This window comes from Oenanthe melanoleuca, chromosome Z (assembly GCF_029582105.1).
Source record: "Oenanthe melanoleuca isolate GR-GAL-2019-014 chromosome Z, OMel1.0, whole genome shotgun sequence".
In the NCBI taxonomy this organism is placed as follows: domain Eukaryota; kingdom Metazoa; phylum Chordata; class Aves; order Passeriformes; family Muscicapidae; genus Oenanthe; species Oenanthe melanoleuca.
The window spans coordinates 55,638,396-55,650,495 of NC_079362.1; the positions used below are offsets into that span (position 1 = coordinate 55,638,396).

Consider the following 12,100-nt stretch of genomic DNA (forward strand, 5'->3'; position numbering starts at 1 on the left):
ACTAAATCCAGTCCTGCTCTTGCATTGAGTTACTTATATGGTTTTCATTTAGGACAGATTGTTTTGAATGTGATTATTCTAAGCACATCAAATCAATACATTTAGCTGTTAGAGTTTTCTCCATTTTTTGACTTCTACAGTGTTCTGAGTCTCTAGCTCTTCAACTCCACTATCAAAATTTGTCACATATGACTTGCATTTTCACTTTATCAGTTTCTCCTTATGATCATCAATTGACCCTATCCTCTTGGCTATTCCTTGTTGGAAGCGCTGTCAAGGCCAATTTTTGGATTTCTCAGGTAACAGGGGTTGTGATCCTGCATGCATACATGGTATCTGCTACCCCTCAGCATTTTGGAGCTTACTCCCAAGGCCAATGAATTTGTCACTAGGAAACCCCCTGCAGCACTCAAAATTCCCTGATCACTTGTCTTTCATGATTGTGCCCTTCAGAAAATCTGATAAGATGTGGTTGCTGCAATAGTCACTCACTCCTACTGTAGACCCTGCTGAGAAGCATGCCTTCCTCTTTAGGGAAGTGATTAATTTTAAACAGATTTTTTTTTTTTCTATTCAATACTCAACCTGAAATATACCATGGTTGCCAAGCTAAGTTAATAATTTGCCTATCTCCAGGTAGGTCTGGATCTGATCTCTGATAGCAGCTGTCTAAGCCCGGAAGGGAAATTTCTCACAGTAGCAAAATTTTCTGAAAATTTCCCTTTACTGCTGTAACAGTAACAGCTGTTGTGTCTCTGCTGGCTTCAGTGTTCAGAATGTTCTCTGAATTAATGGTGTGGAGCAAACTTCTGATTTACAGCTATGGTGATTTTTGTCTGTATTAAGGCCCAGTGTAGGTACCAACAGTGTAGAAAAAGCATCTTTGCAGTAGGGAAATTACACTGCAAGATGAAAGACTCAGTCAAACACCTTGACTTCCTTTTTACTGATATGAATATCTCTAATTTGCAGTGACAGGGTTTTCAAAGGAGTTCGAAGTACCTGTGAGCTTAATTCAGTTTGCACTGCTGATACTGCAGACACCGCCAAGAATCTCACTGTGAGTGCTTAAAAAAGCCAGGGTAGGGAGTTCCTATTTTCCAGAAAGATTTCTAGGATTTTGTCAGTATAATAAATAACACAGAACTCAAGTGTCCTTCCCATTGTCATTAATAAACTTCTAACTTATGTTCAGCCAGTAGCAGTATAGGTTTAGAATGAATAGGAAGTTTGAAGAGGAAGTGTGAAAAATAGACTGAAGACAGCGTAATGTTGATGGTAATCATTATGCTTCTTTACAGAGAAGATGAAGAACTCTCTGCTGGCAGCTATCTTTTTACTTGTTAGAGGTGAGTTTTCATATACTGCACAGCTTACTGCTGCTTTTGAACGGTAAAAATCCTTAATGCTACTCAAGGATGAGGAACAAAATCATGACCAAATTGAATTCTGTGAGGGGGAGAAGCAGCCACCAGCAACATTTTAACACTTTTCCTAGATTTTTCGCGGTTGTCTTAACCAGCAGTTCCTGTCTTTCCCTGTTTCTTGTGTGTATTTGATTTTTCCCTTCCTTTCTGCGCTCCCCAGATCCCTGCCGCTGCTCAGACTTGGAGTCTCCGTTCTGCCGGCAGCTGCCAGGTGGGTGGAACGCTCGGGTCCCCGCTGAGCGCGGCACTGCCGGCGCTCGGAAGGGAAGCATCGCCCCTAAAAGCCCGCCCGCCTTTCCCAAAGGCAGGACAGCACGGGCAGGTGTGCCCGGGGACGGCAGCGCTCCCGGGATAACCCGCACGGCACAGAGCCGCCCGTCCTGGAGAGCCGCTGGTGTTTGTGTGGGACGGGATCTCTGCTTTCCATTTAGCTGGGAAATCACTGGTGGTGGCGAGAAGGAACAGTGCAACACATTTTGACAGAGACTAGTACAGAGCGGTGGGTGGTCACCTGCTGTACTTTGTGCCGGATTTATTGTAGGCAGGAGCATCCTGATTGCTAACAGGCGCAGCAGAGGTGACAGGTCTTTGAGCACACAGTGACACTGGGCAAGACATCTGCAGGAGGACTATGTTCTTTTGAAATTAGCCACAGATAATTTTCTAGTCCTTGCAGTTAACCTACCAGACTAAGCTCCAATAAATCATTAGTGAGAAAACCAGATGTTCAGGAAGAAAAACAAACAGTTCTAGAGTGAAAAACAATTAAAGGTGGGTGGTTTGGGGTTTGGTTTGTTGGTTGTTTTGTTGGTTTTTTTTGGTTTTTTTTCTTGGAGAAGCTGAATTGTGTTTTCTTTAGAACAAATAAATATTTTTCTTTCTTTGCATAGCTCTTGGAGCACAGGCATGATAGAACTCTAGTACTACTTCCCAGCTAGGTCTGAGAAGTATTAGTAAGATACATGTTAAGTTGGAGCAGTACAGTAAAACAAAGGAAGCACTAAGATAAAAATGATTGTGCATGTGGACACTAATGTCCACAAACAGGACAAGTGAAAATAAAAGTGTGCAAGATTAACTATATTCATCTGGAGAAAGTAATGTAGAACATAAGTATATTGGGAGTGAGAGGATGCATTGGGGTGTTAGTTGAGCTAATACTCTATTTCCACACAGGAAATCTACTATTTTTCCTTTGTCTACTCTAACACCATAGTCTCATAGAGAAAGACAGGGGGATTTTTTTAAAACTTTAAGTTGAGGGACAGCACAACCCCTGTTCATCTGTAAGCAGAGACAGGTCTGCAACATGGTGGGCAGCATGTGGATCTGAGTTAATAGAACTCTTAGTTCAAATAGTTTCAGGAGCAGTGTATTACCAATGTATTGACATGAAGTATTGAAGCAGTTCCAAAAAGGTTTTGTTTTTAGGTGTTTCTTCAAAACAACAATAAAGAAACACTAAGTGTGTGGTTTAACTGAGAGTAAAACAGGAGAAGAATGTAAAAGCTGTTGCTGTTTTCTCTGTTGTTGACAGACATCATGTTCATGGGTAAGGAGGCCAACATGTGGTTGGGTGGCCAGACTAGAAAAACAAAGAATTCTGTAATGTTTCACATTGCTGTGGAAATAAGGAAGACATGATCTTCACCTTCCTGAAAGGAACCTGAACTGATACACTGGACACTCCTGAACTGATACAGCATAACTTCATTAGAAAAGCATTATTCATTTAGTATGAGAGAATTGTCATAAGGTGAGGGTATTAAAGCCAGTGCTATACTCATTTGACACAATTTATTTCCCCAAAAGACCTTTTAACTTAAATATGTATTTGCCATCTCAATGATGAAAAGAATGCCAAGGATTCCTTGTAATTCAGGTTGTAGGAAGAAATGAGGGAAAAATAACTGATCTTTTAACTCATAACCTAAGTTGTGAGATACCATAACTATGCTACAACACCAGCTCCAAACATATTCATATTTACTTATGACATGGCAAAACATTTCTTATTCAAGACTGATAGGCCTATTGGCAGCTTGTTAAACCCAACAGATATGAAGGGTGTGTGACTCTACTCATCAGGAAAAATTCACCTTAAGCATTCCTACGCCTGTTGAGATCCTTGTCCATATTTCTGAACAAAAAAAAAAAAAACACCTGAGTGTATTTTGAAAGTCCTTTAGGTGGTACTTTGAGACACCATGACTGATTCTTCTGAACTAATGGTTCAGAGAGTAAAAAACAAAGAAACGGAACAACAATCATATTTTATCATTAGCATTTCTGATAAGAGATTTTTGAAATGCTGACATAAACTTAACCACTAAAGATAAAAAACAAGTTCCTTTAACAATGTCATCAGTATTTACTTTCACATCAACTGAAAAAAGGGTATGTTCAGGTGCAAAAAAAACCCCCAAAAAACCCTGTATTTCTCTTTAAAAATTAATAAGTAATTGGATACATAAACTTATGGTCCTACTGTGTTATAATGTGTTCTTTGTAAAGCTGGCAGTTTAAAAGTAATATTATTTTTATCCAGCAATAGTGTGAGCTTCAGCTAGAGATTGATTTTGAATTCTGGGGTCTAGTCAACCAGTTCTAGCCTGGCTTGTATTTGATTTCATTATCCATAGTCCCTTTGAGTCAGTTAATGTTGCCTGTGATAGGTCTTTTCCAGAGCACATGTTTTCATCTTCCAGATTGGGACAATGAATTGGTGTGTTACAAAGAATTAAGTGAGGATCTAACCTGTACCTGGCTGCCAGTACCTAGTGCTGCAAATACAGTTAATTATACTGTATACTTAAAATGGTAAGTCTGACAAATAATCTCAGAAAACAAAAAGCTCTTATGCTGTTAGATGTGATTCCCATCTGCCAGAATTTTGCTCCAGTGTACTTCATCATGTTATAGGTTGTTACTCAATGCTGGTCAATACCTTTTGTCAGTTCTCATCAATACCTATTGATTTGTAAGAGCTTGGTAAGAGAGTGGCATGCTGATTTTGGCTAGGCATCACAAAAGCTGTCCTATCCCTCCCCTCCTCCTGCCCTCAACAGGGCAGACAATGTATGACAAAGGGTCATGGGTAGAGATAAGGACAGGAAGAAATTTCTCAGCAATTACTGTCATGGGCAAAACACACCTGACCTGGAAAAATGATTTTAATTTATTAACATTCAAATCAGAGTAGAGTAATGAGAAATACAGCTGAAAACTTGAAACATCTACCCCTTCTCTGCCCACCCCCCCCCCCACCACCCCCATGCTTTTTGTCTTACTGGGCTTAACTTTTCTCCTGAATTCTTTCCCTCCTCCACCTCAGCATTGTGGGGGGACAGGAAAAGGAATTGTGGTCAGTCCATGACATGTTGTGTCTGTCACTTATTTTCTCATCTGACTCCTTCTCTGGTCCAGCATGGGAATCCTCCCACAGGAGACAGTCCATCATAAACTCCTCCAACATGAATTCTTCCCACAGGGCTGCATTTCTTCATTAATTTCCCCAGTGTAGGTCTGTTCCATGGAATGCCAGCCTTTGGAGAGCAGCCTCCTCCAGAGGAGGTTGCTCAGGGGTTCACAGGGATTCACAGGCCCTGCAAACCTGCTGCAGTGTGGGCTGCTGTCTGCTGCTCCACGTTCTCATTGCTCTCTGCCAGCTGCTGTTGTGCAGCAGTTTTTTCCCAACTTTAAATACATTATCCCAGAGGCACGACCACCATGGCTGGTGGACTCAGCTTTGGCCAGCAGTGGGTCTGTCCTGAAGTCAGCTAGATCTGACTTTGTTGTACATGAGGAGAGCTTATTGCAGCTTCTCACAGAAGCCACCTCTGTACAAACTGTCCCCTGCTCCCAAAACCTTGCCATGCAAACCCAATGCAAGGTCACTATACGTCTTACCATGCCTCCAGCACACTGTTTAAAGCATTATTGCCAAAGATCAGCTTACTCAGTTACTTTAATTTGTAGCTATTGACTTTTATTGACTATTCAACACAGATGCATTCAAAGAAAAAAAAATAAAAAACACAAACATAAACACACACTAAGCTTTTATTTTACAAAGTACGTATTTTGATATACCATGTACCCAAGGAGATGTCAGATGTGGCATACTTTCTGGTAATTCTGAATTATCAAGTAGGGGTTTAACAGATGGAATGAACTTGTAGAATTGATTTTGAACTGATTACCTCTAATATAATATCTTCTGCTGCAGCTGCATTACAAAATTGAATTTCCTCATTTTATATCTAGATATGTGGAATCTCCCATGAGATTAGGGCATGTTCAGAAACAGAGATGTGAGATCAGAAGACATGATCTTTGCCTGTATGAGACTGTATCATGTGGTGCATAGCGTACAACAATGTATGCCGTTGGTAAAATCTGATATTCTTTGCTGATTATTTTGCCACATGACTCCTTGTCATTCAAAATGAGCTGTAGTTAGGAGTATCTCAAAGCTAAGAAAATGTCACAACACTGTGAAATTCCCTAGGGTGATCATCTTTATATTGCAGAGGAGCAAAGCAGCCACCTCAAGGCTGAGGTTACTCTCCCCATCACCATCAATATTTTCTCACTGGATGTAGCAGCAGGCAATAAGCACCAAATTCCACTGCATTTGCTGTCTTGCCTCTTGGGACTTAAAAAAATCCCAATTCTTTTGGCAGAAACATCTATGAAACAGCTCTGTTTCTGAAGAGATGCTATCAGTTGAAATATTTGTAAGCTAGTTGCTCTTCAAGTCCTAAGCCAAAAACACAGTGTGCTGTTCCCAGGCTGCAGGATTGATGTTATGAACAGACAAGGCAGAAAAAGAATGAAAGAGAACATCAGTGGGGGCAGAGGAAGACAATTCCCTGGAAGAGGTGTTGATGTTTCCAAGTCAGAGTCAAGACTTTACCTTTAATCTCCTAAGTTTCCATGCAGTGGTACTGAAGACAAACTTCCTATCTCCTCATCTATTGGGTTAAAATGAAAGAAAAAACCCCACATGTGAAAGGGCTTTTAACTTGCCTAGGAGAGGGTATCACCCCTTCCTGCATGTAACATTAGTTTGACGTTTTAATAGTTCCTTGTCCTTGCTTCTTATGATTTAGTTGTCAGGAAGAAAAAGATTAAAGATAAATACTCCCACAGAAAAGTTCCAACCAAGAATTCAAAATCATGCTTTGAAATTTTAATGTCTGATTCACAACTACCCTGAAGCAGAAGACAGGAAAACCTTCAAGTGGTTTTTTTCAGGTATTAAATATTGAATCATTATGTGTGTAATTTAATACTTGAAATGCATAGCTAGGCAATTAGTATGCTAGTCTTTAAGAACACTGAAGTTGCACAATTTTAACCTTGGAAAAACCTGTCCTGTGTGTGTCAGAGACTAAATGACAGAGACAGGGAATAAAATAGGCAGCAAAGTTGTATGTAAGGCATTTAAACTCTTGGGCTTCCTGTGCTGTGTGTATTAGGCATACCAGGAGAAATCTACAGTGCTGAAAACTCAGGTGACATTTAAATATCTCTGTCAAACTGATGATTTGCAGGGACAGAAGTCAGAAGATAGGCATATAACTCATAAGAGGTTTTTCATAACTTTATGGTAATTTAGATTCACGTAACTGGGAAATTTTCCTGTTCAAAAGGAACCTGAGTGTCTCTGCAATAGGCACTACTTTATGAAGTAATGTCTAACCTAATTTTATACCTTCAAAATGCTCTATATATCACACTGTAAGTACAAAAGAAGGTCATACAGATCTTGTTGTATCATGCTATGTCTTAAAAGTTTAAGGAACGCAACAGCTCTCCACCACACAATACAAGGATTTGCATATTTAAATTTGCTAGGCTTACTGGGTGCTGGAATTAATCTTGCTGTTTCAAGCTGCTCAAGGTGAACCTTCAAGATTTCCAGAAATGGAATTATGTGTAGAAATATCTGTAAAGCTATCAGTTGCTATAATTCTGCTTTCTTGGGCAGGGGAGGAAAGAATAACTATAATCCAATAAAATGCTTTTTCATTCTGCTTCCTTTTCTCTGAAGGAACAAAATACGAAAACTTTTTCGACGAAACACATCATCACCTTCCATCACAATAGAACGAAAGAATCTCTACCTTGAGAGATTTGCATCCATTTGGATAGCAGTGAATTATGCTCATGATACCTGTGCAAAAGGAAAGAACATCTCAGTTTTACCAAGCAAAGCAGGTACAGCGTCTTCACAAGATGTGTTACTGTAGTGCCCAGTTAAAGCTGTAGTCTGTAAAGATTATTTCCAAATTTCAGCTCCCAAAATACTCCTGTTGTTTTTACAGATTCCAAGAGCTAAGATGCAGTTTGACTTCCTTAAATTAAGTTAATAACAGAAGTCTATCATCTTTTATGGGAGGAGGGTTTTTCTTTAAATACTTAACCAGCTTTCTATTCTCTCTTCGATGGTTTTCTGAATTTCTTTATATTGTTTTACAAAGAGCAGATTGACTCAGCACTGTGCACCTAAGGAATCCTTGATATAGGGCATTAGAATTCTGAGACAGCTTTTCAAAATTCAACTATTTTCTAAGGCCACTTACCCATTACACAGTGCTACAAGAAAGATGAAAAAAGCAGTCCTATTTATTATGCCCTTTTATTTAAAGGTTCCCTACCTATCTGGTCACTGAACTAGTGTTGAGAGCTCTGCAACACTTCACCTGCTTGGATTATTCATGGTCCAAGAAAAAACAATGTTTCTCACTGCTGGAGACTGCTACCAGTACTACCCAAATTATCAATATCACCTTTACTGAAGACCTTAAGCCACATTGTGTTTATTGAAGAGGGATATGAAAGTATTCTTTCACTTATTGAAATTTAAAGATATTCTGAATATTTTAAAATACAATTTATTATTACAGGTACTCTTGATATTTTGATTTTGCCCTTCAGCCTCACTCAGAGAAAGATTGTTCCTGAAATCAGTAGAAGCATTCACAAAAGAAAGGCAAGAGGAGCAATGGTGTTTTGTTGATACCATAAAGATTTAGTAATTACTCATTTCCAGAGTTTTTTGAAGTGTCACAGTGTTCAGTATTCTGTGCCAAGCCTTTCCATTTTTACAGACCACACTCAACAAACATAATTACTAAAGCCTTTCTGCTTCTCTTGCATTTTTAACAGCTGTATCTCTCCCATTTTAGGGAAGTGCTTGTCACCATCTAACATAAATGCTTATCAGGTTACAAACCAATTGATAATAAAGTGGGACCTGCCCACAGCTAATACATCATATGAGTTGAGATACAGAGAGGCACTCACAGAATCTGCTCCATGGACACTGGTAAGTACCTCCACATGACAATTCCATGAGAATATAAGGTAGCTCAATATCAGCTCAGCTGCACATATTACATGCAGCACACGGATTGCAGCACAGCCTTTGTGTCACTTTGTGGTTAGATCCCAGTAAGACACTTTAGTTTGGTTCTAACAAATCATGAAATGTTTGGGAAAGAGGGAATAGTAGCTTTAAACAAAGTAAAATAGAATAGCATGTTATCTGGTTCATTAACCTACCAGTGAAACACTATAAATACCAGTGATGCAAAAGTTGAATGCTAGAAATGCCATGTAAACTCAGATCCAAATCATACTTTCAGTGATTTACAATATTGTTCTTTGCATTTGGCGTCACTGCATTTTCAAACAGATTAGAGATCAGGTTGCTTTGTTCTTGAAGGCAGTAATTCATACTTTACACACTTTTGGTTTGTCTAAGTATTCCAGATTTCCTTATTTGGAAAGAAGAGAACTAATTTCCCTCTAATACACTCAGAGAATCATAGAATGATTTGGGTTCAAAGGGACCTTAAAGATAATCTAGTTCCAACCAGCCCTGCCATGTGCAGGGCCACACTCTAGGTAGACCAGGATGCTCCATCCAAACTGGCCTTGAACACTTCCAGAGATGGAGGATTCCCAATTCCCTGCTCCAGTGCCTCACCACCCTCAAAGTGAAGAATTTATTCCTAATATCTAATCTAAACCTAGTGTCTTTCAGTCTACAGCCATTGTCCCTTGACTTGTCACTATAGACTCTTGTGAATAATGTTGCCCCATCTTTCCTATAAATTCTCTTGAAGTACTGGAAAGCAACAGCAAGCTCTCCCCAAAGCCTTCCTCTCTCCAGACTGAACAATCCCAATTCTCTCAGTCTTTTCTCACAGGAGAGGTACTCCATCTCACTGATCTATCTGGTTGCCTTCCTTTGGATTCATTCCAACAGATCCATGTCCTGCCTGTACTGGAGACCCTGTCTCTGAAAATTGGAAAAACTCTCCATCAAATTTGTCAGATTAGGAGGTCAACATTATTTCATCAGCAGTGCTGAATGCATGGGTGATTCTCTTCAAAGCATGCATGCCCAGTAACCGAAGAAACCAGGTTATATTGCTGAAGCTATTGTATTTTCGTGTTTCCTGAACACTTGCATATATGCTAATTATTTCCACTTGTTTGGATATGGTTCCAGATCTTCTGACAAATCTTTTCTCCTTGGGAGTATCTCAAATATGTCATCAGGTCACAATGTACTTCTCTTATCATTCTTTGCTCTGACACACAATCATTGCTCTCAAAACTGAGATGTTAGTTAGTACACATTAAATCACTGATTGAAGTAAACAAGAAAGCATTAACTGAAACAAGTTTATTAGTCACAGATGTAGGGAGTTAGCACAAGGCCATAATTGCTGGTATTTGTACTAAGCACTGTATGTACAATATTAAGCACTAACAACAAATACAGGGGTCATGCTCTATTGTGCTAAAGTTAAAAGAATTTCCAGCACCTTCCTCCACTGCTGCGTAGACGTCTTCTTACAGAAGAACAGAAAGAACTTCAGAAACAACTCCAGAGCTGTGTGCAGCACTGCAGGTGGGTCTCACCAGAGCAGAGCAGAGCAGAGCAGAGCAGAGCAGAGCAGAGCAGAGCAGAGGGGCAGAATCCCCTCCCTGGCCCTGCTGCCCACTCTGCTCTGGATGCACCCAGCACACGTTTGGCTCTCTGGGTTGGCAGTGCCCATGGCTGGGTCATGTCCAGCCTCTCACCCACCAGCACCCCCAAGTCCTTCTGGGCAGGGCTGCTCTGATCTGTCCATCCCAGCCTGTGGTGGTACCATGGTGCTCTGACCCTGGTGCAGCACCTTGCACTTGGTCTTGTTAAACCTCATGACATTCCCATGGGCTCTCTTCTAGAGCTTTTTCACATCCCTCTGGATGGGATCCCATCCTTCAGCTGTGTCAACCGCTCAGCTTGGGGCCATTTGCAAATTCACTGAGGGTGCACTTGACCAAATATTAAATAACATTGGTCACATCAACTATGGACCCCAATGGACATATCTTGTCACTGATGTCCACTGGGAACTGATCATGGATGTGACCATCCAACCACTTCATAATCCACATAACAGTTTACCCATAAAATTTATCACAATCCAGTTTGGACAGAAGGATGTTGTAGGATACAAGATCAGTTCTAGATGCATTTTAGGACATGCAATACAGCACAGCAACAGGGCAGTACAAAATCAAAGGGAATATGTAAGGGATGGAAAATGAGTCTTAATTTCAATAATGTCTGGATGTAGCAGCAATGACTACTTACCCTACCCCTTCCCATCCAGCATATCAAGCAAAGGCTTCTCCAGCAGGCAGGCACGTATGTTTGATTTGTATCACTAAGTCCCCAGTAGAAAAATTGTCTGTTTTCAAGCTTTGTTATTTTATATGTGCTAATCAGATTTTAAATAGCATTTATTAAGTAGAACATAATCCCAAGAAGAAAACTGTTAAAATAGCAAAGTTCCCACTTCCTGGGAAACACTACTCATCCAAGAGCCTCTTTGCCTCCTTTTCACTACAAAAATCTCCCTTGCTCTTTGTTTTGTCTCAGATGACCGTCCCCATTTCTCTTGTAGCTATTTCCCAGTTCTCTTTGTATCTCAGAAGAGGTACTTTGAGAGGCCCATGTAAGAAATGTTTTGTCTCAGTACAAAGAACATTTAGGTCTTGGAAAGGTCCCCTCATTCTCTTGATACAAGTCCTAGACCATCCTAGGGCAGCCAGTTACCCATGCGTAGCCCATCCTGTGGCGCAATGGATAGACTAGATGGTTGCAATGGACTAGGCTATGGCAATAGATGGCTATGTGCAGACAGTCTGGTATGTGGCATGTGGAAGAACAGAGGGTTAAGAGCAGTACAAATGCATGCCCTGCAGGTTTTGGGTACAGGGGGATGGAAGATTCACGTGAGTACTGTGAAGGACTAGTAGAGACAGTCACACTGGGTGATGCAAAGGAGTAAAGACTACTATAAATATTCACCACCTCCCAGGTCCCAACTGATGCTACGGATTTAGGCTGTAATCTCTTTCTAATAACGTAACATAGGCCACACTTGCAGATGAGTAAGTAAGTATGACCATACATGCACAGAGGATGTATAAAGCTAGTGTTGGTCAAGTGTAGGATAAATGTACCTGAAATGTAATGTAACATTTGGGTTTTAAATCCATTCCATTTCCCACTTGTTCTGTAGAGATTTGGAGTCTTTCTGTAATACTGTGGGTAGTGGGATTTTTTTGCAACCAAGCGTTTTCTATTAGCAAAATTA

The 12,100-nt window shown here is 40.3% G+C and overlaps 1 protein-coding gene across 1 annotated transcript in view; it reads left to right on the plus strand.

Annotated features, from left to right (window-relative positions):
* The first annotated feature begins 1,289 nt into the window (after positions 1 to 1,289).
* The window catches only part of LOC130265393 (oncostatin-M-specific receptor subunit beta-like), a 37,490-nt gene continuing 26,679 nt past the window's right edge, over positions 1,290 to 12,100 (plus strand). Inside the window, exons 1-5 of the mRNA XM_056514460.1 lie at positions 1,290 to 1,349; positions 1,588 to 1,638; positions 4,136 to 4,247; positions 7,486 to 7,652; positions 8,624 to 8,763. Of these exons, the coding sequence (XP_056370435.1) occupies positions 1,307 to 1,349; positions 1,588 to 1,638; positions 4,136 to 4,247; positions 7,486 to 7,652; positions 8,624 to 8,763 (513 nt within the window). The 5' untranslated portion in view covers positions 1,290 to 1,306. The remainder of the gene's footprint in view (positions 1,350 to 1,587; positions 1,639 to 4,135; positions 4,248 to 7,485; positions 7,653 to 8,623; positions 8,764 to 12,100) is intronic.